The sequence below is a fragment of the Magnolia sinica genome, chromosome 9 (genome assembly GCF_029962835.1).
Source record: "Magnolia sinica isolate HGM2019 chromosome 9, MsV1, whole genome shotgun sequence".
Classification (NCBI taxonomy): Eukaryota; Viridiplantae; Streptophyta; class Magnoliopsida; order Magnoliales; family Magnoliaceae; genus Magnolia; species Magnolia sinica.
Genome location: NC_080581.1, coordinates 7,034,579 through 7,045,414, shown reverse-complemented (window position 1 = coordinate 7,045,414; position 10,836 = coordinate 7,034,579). Strand labels below are relative to the sequence as shown.

At 45.7% G+C, this 10,836-nt stretch overlaps 1 protein-coding gene across 1 annotated transcript; it reads left to right on the top strand.

Moving 5' to 3' along the window:
• On the top strand, positions 1-3,736 carry LOC131256359 ((R)-mandelonitrile lyase-like). Its single transcript, XM_058257300.1, has 5 exons — positions 1-79; positions 186-842; positions 1,169-1,177; positions 1,835-2,669; positions 3,673-3,736. The coding sequence occupies exons 1-5, from the start codon at positions 1-3 to the stop codon at positions 3,734-3,736; spliced, it is 1,644 nt and encodes a 547-aa protein (XP_058113283.1).
• Positions 3,737-10,836: the final 7,100 nt, after the last annotated feature.

The window sequence follows — 10,836 nt, the reverse complement described above, 5'->3', positions numbered from 1 at the left end:
ATGGCAATCACCACTGTCCAATCTCTCCTCCTCCTAACCCTCCTCTTCCTCCCTATCTCCTCCCAATCCCCTCATCTAGGTATACTCTCTCTCTCTCTCTCTCTCTCTCTCTCTCTCTCTCTCATCTTTCTTTCTTTGTTCCTTCGGTTCTTTCTTTCTCACATCTCTTCTTTGATTCTTCGCAGAGTCCACCAACTACATCTTCAATGCCACCGAATTCCCTCCCGAGGAGGAATACGACTACATCGTTGTCGGCGGCGGCACCGCTGGCTGCCCCCTCGCCGCCACCCTCTCCGAAGACCACCGCGTCTTGCTCCTCGAACGCGGCGGCGGCAGCACCTCCTTCCCCACCGTCCTCACCCAACAAGGCTTCCTCCCCACCCTCCTGCAGACCGACCTCTACTCCTCCCCCGCCCAGTCCTTCATCTCCGAAGACGGCGTCCCCAACGCCCGAGGCCGCATCCTTGGCGGCAGCAGCTCCATCAACGCCGGCTTCTACAGCCGCGCCGACTCCACCTTCTTCCTTGCCGGATCTGGCCCCATCAACTGGGACATGTCTCTCGTCAATGCCTCCTACGAGTGGGTCGAGCGGGCCGTAGCATTCCAACCCAACGTTGGGATCTGGCAGTCTGCCGTCCGTGACGGGCTCCTCGAGGCCAACTTCACACCCTACAATGGTTTCACCGTCGAACACGTGGTGGGGACGAAGATCGGGGCCACTACATTCGACCCGAGCGGGCGGCGGCACAGCGCTGCCGATCTTCTTGGTTACGCCGCAATGTCGAATATCAGGGTCGCCCTTCATGCCAGTGTCGAGAGGGTTCTCTTCGATCACTCTCCAAGTATGGTTTTCTTCCTTTCTTTTTATTTTTATTTTTATTTTTTATTCATCTAGGCGTGTTTGGTTGTTTTTCTTGATTTCTCCGTTTCTTGATTTTCTTGAATTCACGTGTGAAGGATCCGGGGCAACCATTTTCTCATGAGTATCCTGTGCAAGATTGTCACGTGTATCATGAGTATCCTAACCATCCATTTTCTCATGAGTATCATGGATCTTGCACACGTGTGCAAGATTGTCACGTGTATCAAAGATCAGATGGGAATGTCTCACCAGCAACGATCCAAAGCGTTGATCTCATGCAAGCATGTTAGATTGTTCATGCCAAAGGCGTCTCTTGTGGGTTGGTCCTGACCGTTCAATTAGTGTTCAACAAACAGACGGTCCTTTAAAATTTTTTTGTATTTTTATTTTAAGGTTGAGGGGCACTCGCTCGAAGATGGGTTACCATCCATCAATCCCTTTCACCAGGTGGGCCTCGCCGTATATGTATGATGGCCCAAAAATCACGCCTCGTCTAATGTGGGCTGTGCGTCTTTCTTGAACGTGGACTGATCAGCTTCATTTTATCTGTCAATGTTTTCAAATCCCCATCCGGCCCACCTCAAGAAAGACAAATATACGAAAGGCAAACAGATGAGAGGCTAGGATCTGCCACGCTTTGGCACATGTGCGAACGTTGCTCGCTAGAATCGAGCAGTCGAATGCCCGTCATCAGTTGGACGGTCTCACACTAATGGTAATGGATGGATGGATCATGGCCTGATCGAGGCACATGCATATCATGATACGTTGTCTCGGCGACTCGTACTGACTCGGCCGTGTCTCGATCCGCGATTCGGCCGAGTCAAGGGTGGTCACGGTGCCCCATGCTGGGCCATCCGTACAGTTGATGCGTGAGTGCGTACTAAGAGATACGGTGCAACGGCAGGCACGGAACTAACCTCTGATCGTTTTATCTTTTTCGTGGGCGACGATTCCGGTGGGCCCCAGCAGATGGACGGCCGTCGGCGAGCGGGGTGGTTTACAGGGACCACAACGGGCGGTACCACAACGCCATGCTGCGGGACAAGGGCGAGGTGATCCTCAGCGCCGGAGCGCTGGGCAGTCCCCAGCTACTGCTACTGAGCGGCATCGGGCCCCGCACCTACCTCGCCACGTGGGGCATACCCGTGATCCACCACCTCCCGGTCGTCGGTCAGTACCTCTACGACAACCCTCGCAACGGCGTCTCCTTCTTCTCCCCAATCCCTCTCGATCATTCCCTCATACAGGTTGTGGGCATCACCAGCTCCGGCTTCTTCCTCGAGGCCGCCTCCAACATCATCCCTTTCTACCCCCCTTTCTTCCGACCAATCGCCGCACCATTCCTCCTCACCGTTGCCACCCTCCTGGAGAAGGTCTCCGGCCCCGTCTCCACCGGCTCGCTCCGTCTCGCCTCGACCGACGTCCGCGACAACCCGACGGTCCGGTTCAACTACTTCGCGAGCCCGGTCGACCTGGACCGGTGCGTGAGCGGGGTGCGGAAGATCGGGGACGCACTGCGGTCCCCGGCCATGGATGGGTTCAAGTGGGGTATCGGCATGGGGAGGGAGTTTAGGTACGTGGGGCCCGCGATGCCGGCCAACGAATCGGACGACGGAGCGATGGCGGAGTTCTGCAGGCGGACGGTCACGACGATCTGGCACTACCACGGGGGGTGCGTGGCGGGGAAGGTCGTGGACGGCGATTATCGGGTCATTGGAATCGGATCGCTCCGGGTCGTGGATGGGTCCACCTTCTACGCGTCTCCTGGCACCAATCCCCAGGCGACGGTCATGATGATGGGAAGGTTAGCTCGCGCCCCACCAGAAGGATTTATTAGATATTCTACTCTGGCAGAGTGTGGTCCTTGATACACAGGCAATGGGATTGCATACGTGGCATACATAAACCGTTGAATTAGAACCGTTGAATATTTTTCACCGTCCAATAGATGTACACCAATCCGATAGTAAGATGATCAAATAACGGCAGTTTTCTAAACAGTGAGCCGTAATTTGAACAGTTCGATTTTAATTAGTTGCATAGACCCATGCAAATTCCAAGTGCTTGGGTATCATCCATCACACTCTGCCAGAGTATCAAAGTTGTGAGTTTCATTTTTCACCTATCCCAAGTCAGGATCCAGCACGTGTGTCCCGGCTAACATGGACGGTTATGATCATTAGGACACAGGACACGTGGGCCCAGTGGACGGAGACACGCTGGATCCTGAATCGCAAATGAGGCAAAACGAACTCAAATTGCCTTCGGCTTTTCATATGTACACATTTTTTAATGGCAATCCAGACCGTCCAAACGGCCAACCCGATTGTGAATGTGTGAATGGAGCATAAATCAGGAATCCGAATGAGCCCTAGCTAATAGAGTTCGGAGCACTCGTTACTATACTTCCAACCATAAGTTCCATACCAGCCAATGGACGGTCAGCATCTCTTGATCAGTATGGTTTTCGCGATATGCTCCATACACCATGTGCCCCACGATTTGGATGGTCTGGATAGCCGTATACGTGTCCACATATAAGGAGGATGAGCCATCACTATCTAGAAATGGACGGTTAGAGAAACAATAGCCCATGGCCGACGGTTGACATACATGCCTGGTCCACCCAATGAGTTGGGAAGCCTAAATCTTATTTTGGTGGGTGCATTCACCCACTGGCCCACCTGATAAATGGCCTGGATCTCACATGCATGTGCCAAGCCGTCGCGTGGAACGTGACCATATACACGTCTGCGAAGGACTAACTTCCGCCACCGTGCGTGTTTTCTGTCTGGGTGTTTATGAAGATATGCTGGGCAGAGGATATTGGAAGCAAGGAGGGCAGAATCCGGGAATCAACGAAGGCCGTGAACTCAGAAGGGATATTTTTTTTTTATATTGTTTCTGTTTTCGTCGTTGTTGTTAAGAAAGCCTTGTCGTGGAACTAAATACGTACAACCACAACAAAAAACCAACCAACCGTTGTGGGTGAATTCTGTATCGTGTTTCTTCTTTTTCGTTATAGTTTAGTTTTGCTTCTCTATTTCCTTTTATTATTAATATTACTCTTTTGATTGCGGCTGTGTTTGGTTGCACCAAATTAGACAGATTAATCATGAAATATCATGATATTTGGTGCAACCAAACGCATCCTAAATTCTATTTCGTTGCATATGTTGAATCATCATCCATGCCAACATATATCTTATTGCCATGTGCGTGGATGAATTTGATTTTCAACCAAGAAGACCTCTACAAAGATGGCCAAATGGTTGGAATGGAATTGATTTCTACATAAAAGATTTTTTTCTGCTGATTGTAATTTTTTTTTATTTTTTTCCTTGAAGAAGCTATAGAAATTGTTGGTAATGAAAAATGAATGAATTGATTTCTTTCAAAACAGTTAATTTATAGGCATTTTCATAAGAATGAAAGACAGTAAATGATCTGTACCTTTAAATCTCATCCTTCCAATAATCTTACCCATCTGATTGGTGTCTAGAAAGTGGACCATTTAATCGGCGGTCTACATTTAACTGGAAAAGTTATGGCTAATATTTTCCACATATAACAAATTTGATCATCAGAATCTTAATTTCCAGCTAAATGAACCCCTAGGATTGCATCGTTGATATAAAGGTACACTGGTTTTATATTTTATGAGTTTTTCACATTCATCACCCTTCCTTTTACCATAAACTTGTTCCCTTTTGTATTTAACCATACAACACCCTGTGCTTAACTTCCATGAGGATGAAGAAACCAATGACTATTAGATCTTTCTAATAGCATAAACTATATTTTCCTTTCACTCTCACTCATAAAGATAAGAGAGATTTTCATTTTGCTCATTTTGCCCTATAAAATTAAAAAATTATGAAAAAGGTTATCCGTGGCATATTGATGATTTTGATCCACTATTTTGACAGTCTAGATCAAATGTCATTGACGGACCACCATTAAATGGTGCAGATCTTGTACTCATGATGGAACTGCTGTAATTAAATAATTTGAATTTTAACTAAAATAAAATTTTATTATTTTATTTGGTTAACTTCAAATTTAATAATCAATGGTACTTTTTAACAGCCAACTCTAATAAATTAAGTACATAATACATTTGTAACGGACTCTTGGCCTATGCACGAGGTCCACATTAATCCAATAAACTTAGCAATCTTAGCTAGAACCGTCCAATTATGCCACCAAGAGCACTCCTAATTAGGGTATACATTGTGAATAGACCTATGGGTAGCAAGTAGGGCTATCATTGGGCTGGGCCTAGGTTTTTCCAAGCCCGACCCACATTGAAAATCCTAGGTATGAGCCTGGCCTGGGCCCATGATGGGCAAAGTAATAGACCCAAGCCCAGCCCATGATTACTCACGGCTCAAGCCATTATGTAGGATCTGAGCGGTTCATTAGTTGTAAACCCATCATGGACAACAAATGACAAAATTACCCTTGAAACCCTAAACAGGCATAATGAACTGGGTCGGGCCATGGGCTTATTTTTACACCCATCTGTATGTCACCGGTCTAGATCAAAAAGCCCGATGGGCCATCCTGGCGCATCAACAGCCCTAGTGGCATCAGGCAGCCTGAGTGTTTTACGGCCAGATTGCGAACTACTTGGGCCGGGCCCATTGCTAGCCCTAGCCATGGATGACATGCCATTAAGAACATATTTGCTCGCAAGCCTCTTCCATAGAGGCTCCTTCTGCCACACCTTGTAACGATCCAATCCGTTCATGTAGCTGTCCCCACCATAAATAGTTCATATGGAAAGAACCCCACTTGTCAGAGATCATCACCTTTGATGCCCAGGCTGTGTGACGTGTTTCCATATGGACCATGTGCTATAGGATCTAGTTGAACGGTCTAGATCATCGGATACTGGAGCAAAAAGGTCGTCTGCTGTCGATTTTTCATCTTTCCAAACATAAACACACAGGCGTTTATCCCGCACGTGTACAAAATCAGGGGAGTTCAAATGGTGCAGACTTGTCTTGGATGGGGAGTCACACCAAATTTCAGGCCAATGACATATGATTTAGACATCCAACCCATCCATCGTGTGTGTCCCGCTTGAATGGGGGAGTCACACCAAATTTCAGGTTACAAAAACTTATATGACTTAGACATCCAACCCATCCATAAGTTTCGGATAGGGTTGATTTTTGTTGCATACATAACCTACAGGTGACCTACCAAATGCAAGGCATGGATGTCCATCACAGATCACGGTGGGGGGCATGGATGTCCATCACAGATCACGGTGGGGCCTCCCATGAGGTCGACCTCATATAGTACATTTTCATATATATAATCATGATTGCATGGAAAATAATGTTTGTGATGAACCTCATGGGAAGCTCCTATGAGGTTGACCTCATATGGTACATATTCATATATATAATCATGATTGCATGGAAAATAATGTTTGTGATTAGAATTGTCCATGCTACGGGCTCTCTGCCATCTGCGGTTTTTTATTAGATTATCCATGCACGGGAAATAGTGTTCATTATCAGATCAGACCTAGGCCCACGTGATGAGTGGTCTAATATATTTTGACTGGTCTCTCCAAACATCACTAATTAATTAATTATTAATGATGATCGTATATTTTAATTTGCTATTGATATAATTTTAACAATCAGAAGTATTATTTTAATGTTGTTGTTTAGAGCTGGGCACGGGACGACTTGTCTGGGCAAACTCGACTCGTTCGACTTGTTCAGATCCGACTCGATCCGAATTGAGTGAGTGAGTCGATCCGAATCGAGTTGACTTCGTCCAGTCTAAACTTAAACCGATTTGAGTTTGAGTCACCCACTAACTCAACTCGACTCGACTCGAATTCCAACTTAGTACTAAATTGACTCGATTTGAAACTTGGCTCGTGTGATGGGTCTTTTTTCTTTGCCTTCTCTTCAGGTTATGGCTTCGGTTTAAACGGGCGAGCTAAAGCAAAAGCAATTTGGGAAGGGCTTTCTAGTTGTAAACAGATGGGATTCACCAAGGTGGATTTGGTTAGTGATCCAAGGTGCTGGTTGAAGCCATGAATAATTAGGTCTCTCCCTCCTGGGGCCTATGGTATTGGTGGGTCAGAATTACGGCCCTTAGGACCTTTATGGATCTCTCTATTTCCCACGCCCCTAGAGAAGCCAATGCGGTTGCCGATGGGCTTGTTAGGAGTGGTAGTAGCTGATGGGTTTTTCCTCCTCAGAAAGAAGAGAGAATGTGCTCACTCGAACGGTCGAGTGGTGCTCGACTCAAAGTCCAACGAGCAAATTGGTTTGGGACTCCGTGGTGCTCAACCAGTCGAGGGACCCTCGACCGATCGAGGAAGGTGCTCGATCGGTCGAGTGGGCCGCTCAACCGGTCGAGGACCCTGCTCGACCAGTCGAGGTTATGCAGATTCATGTCCGATTTTTGTGCGGACTGCGTAAATTTGAGGCGGTTTTCACAGAGGTGCGGAAAGGAGTTTCTTAAACTATAAATAGGGGTCTCTAAGGCTGTTCTAAGTAATGCAAGAGAGTTTCCTGAAGCTTTGCAAAGGTTTGCTAAAGGGTTTAAGGCTATCAAAGGTGAGAGAGAGAGAGAGAGAGAAAGAGAGAGGAAGCTTGTGGAAGGGAGATTTCTGCTCGTAGAGGTGATTTACTTCGCAGTCGACGTCTCAACGCTTCTACATCCTCCTGATCGGTGAGATCTCTCCATTTTTCTTTATTCTCTTATTGTTCATCCGCTCCTGCGTGAGTGAAGAAGGTTTGATTCAAGCGGTGTATGCTTGTGATCGGTTGTAACGTTCTACTTCATAGTGGATTGTTGCTTTGGACTAAGTCTCGTGGTTTTTATCTCTTTGAGGATTTTTCACGTAAAAATCTCTTGTGTCATGTGGTTTATGCTTTGATTTATTTCATTGCTTTATTATCTCATAATTTTGGTGTTTTTGGGAGGCCAGATCCTAAGGTTTTGTGCAACGACCCCCAACAAAGTGGTATCAAAGCATCTAAGTTTATTGAACGAAGTGGGATTAGTTTTGAATTATGGAAGGTGGCTCATCAAGGATAATTAGTCTCAATGGTTCTAACTGGACCATATGGAAGGTTAAGATGGAGCACTTGCTTTATTGCAAGGACTTGTATGCTCCAATCTTTGGCATATTAGCAAAGACAAAGGATATGATAGATGATGATTGGAAGAAGTTAGACTGGAAGGCGGTGGGGTTTATTAGACAATGGCTGGACGATTCCGTATTCCACCATGTGTCTACGGATACCTCAGCCGTTAGCCTATGGCTGAAACTGCAAGGGCTGTATGAGAGGAAGACAGCCGCCAATAAGATATTTCTGATAAGACGACTTGTGAATCTCAAGTTCAAAGATGGTGGTTTTGTGGTTAAGTATAAAAATGAAGTTAGCAATATATTGAACCAGCTCTCTGCCATGAAGATGGTCCTGGACGATGAACTACAGGCCTTACTATTGCTTAGCTCATTGCTGATAGTTGGGAGACATTAGTGGTGTCTCTAAGTAAGTATCCATGGAACAAGTAACTAGTTGTTTCTTCAATGATGAGACAAGGAGGAAGTCTCAGGGGTCTACTCATCAAGAGGCCCTTGTGGTATAAGAACGGGGAAGAGAAAAGAACAGAAAGGATGGGAAGGCTTGAGATAAATCAAGAGGCAAGTCGAGTACCAGGAAAGATGTTGAATGCTGAAATTGTGGTAAGAAGGGCCACTACAAGCATGAATGTCGTAATAAGAAGAACGACAAGAAAGGAAAAAGAAAGGAGAAAGAAGATGAATTAGATTCCACTACAGTCGCTTCAAATGGCGACGTTGTAGTTATTCTTTCAGCAGATCACGATATATGTCTCACGGCTACGAGTCAGGACACTGACTAGGTGATAGACTCGGGAGCTTTGTTTCATGCGATTTTACGCAGGGACTTCTTCACAAGCTACAAGTCAGGTAACTTTGAGACCGTGAAGATGAGAAATTCTGGCATATCGAAGATTGTAGGGGTTGGCGATATTTGTGTGAAGATTGTAGGGTTGGGCTGCACATTGGTTCTCAGGGATATGAGGCATATCTCAGACCTTCGCCTCAACTTGATGTTGACGGGAAGGTTGGATGATGATGGCTATGAAAGCCAGTTTGCTAGTGGGCGTTGGAAGCTCATCAAGGGTTCGTTGATCGCAGCTAGAGGAAAGAAGTGTTGCATCCTTTACAAGGTAAGTGTCAGTGTGTGCAAGGGTGGGTTGAACGCAGCGGAAGATTCAGCTATTGACATGTGGCACAGGCGTCTACGCCACATGAGTGAAAAATGGCTTCAGCTACTAGCGAGGAAGCGGCTCCTTCCAGACGTGACAGGTATATCTCTCAAAACCTGTATTGATTGTTTATCAGGGAAATAGCATAAAGTTTCATTTGTTTAATCTGCTTCTCATGTTAATAAAGTGCATGCATTAGATTTTGTTTATTATGATGTTTGTGGTCCTATGAAGACAAAAACCTTGGGTGGGGCATTGTATTTTGTCACTTTTATAGATGATGCATCTAAGAGGGTTTGAGTTTATGCTTTGAAATCCAAGGACGAGGTCTTTGGTGTGTTTAAATTGTTTCATATTATGGTCGAGAGAGAGACAGGTAGATCATTGAAGTGCATCCGCACTGTTAATGGTGGTGAATACATCGGTGACTTTCATGAGTATTGCTTGTCCCTAGATATACAGCATGAACAGACGGTTCTCAAGACCTCCCAACATAATGGTGTAGCTGAGCGAATGAATCGCACCATTGTTGAGAGAATCAGATGCATGTTATCCCATGCGAAGTTACCCAAGACGTTTTGGGGAGAAGCAATGCACACGACAGTGTATTTGATAAACAGGTCTCCATCAGCCTCGTTGAATGAAGAAGTGCCCGAGAAGGTGTGGACTGGACAAGATCCATCGTACAGTCATCTCAGGGTGTTTAGATGCAAGACATCCATTCATGTACTAAAGGACGAGAGGTCCAAGCTCAATATGAAGATCAGACAATGTGTGTTCTTAGGGTACGGTGATGAAAAGTTCAGTTACAGGTTGTGGGATCCGACTGAGAAAAAGCTCGTCAGGAGCAGAGATGTAGTTTTCTTTGAAGATCAGTGTATAGAAGACATTGGTAAGCTAAAGAAGAACTAGTCTAGTTCAGGTGAGCTAGAGGACATGGATCCAGTTATTCTTTCCATGATGCCTGATGACAGGGGAGTATAACATGGTACAGAGGATAAGGGAGTTCTTATAGAAGATGGACCAGGGGAGCAGCCCCCACCTGATCCACCTGTTGAGCCACAGGTGAGAAGGTCATCTAGGGATAGACAACAGTCCAAGAGGTACTCACCGCATGAGTACATTTTGCTTACTAATGGGGGAGAGCCAGAAGATTATTCTAAGGCCCTAGCCGACGAGCATAAGGGGGAGTGGTTGAAAGCTATGCAAAAGGAAATGAAATCCTTGCATAAGAATCGCACCTATGATATGGTGAAATTGCCTAAGGGTAAGAAAGCTCTGAGCAATAAGTGGGTGTTCAGAAAGAAGATTAAGCAAAAGAATTCACAGACGAGGTTCAAGGCCAGACTTCTGGTGAAAGGGTTTGGTCAGAGGAAAGGTATAGACTTCGAGGAGATATTCTTACCAGTGGTGAAAATGACATCCATACGGGTGTTGCTTGGGTTGACAGCTAGCATGGATTTAGAGATAGAGCAATTAGATATTAAAATTATCTTTTTTCATGGTGACCTGGAAGAAGAGATCTACATGCACCAACCAGAGGGGTTTGAAGTTAAGGGTAAAGAGCATATGGTTTGTAGGCTGAGGAAGAGCTTGTATGGGCTGAAACAAGCTCCACGACTTTGGTACAAGAAGTTTGACTCATTCATATTAAAGCATGGATATGACAGAACGGAGTCAGACCACTATGT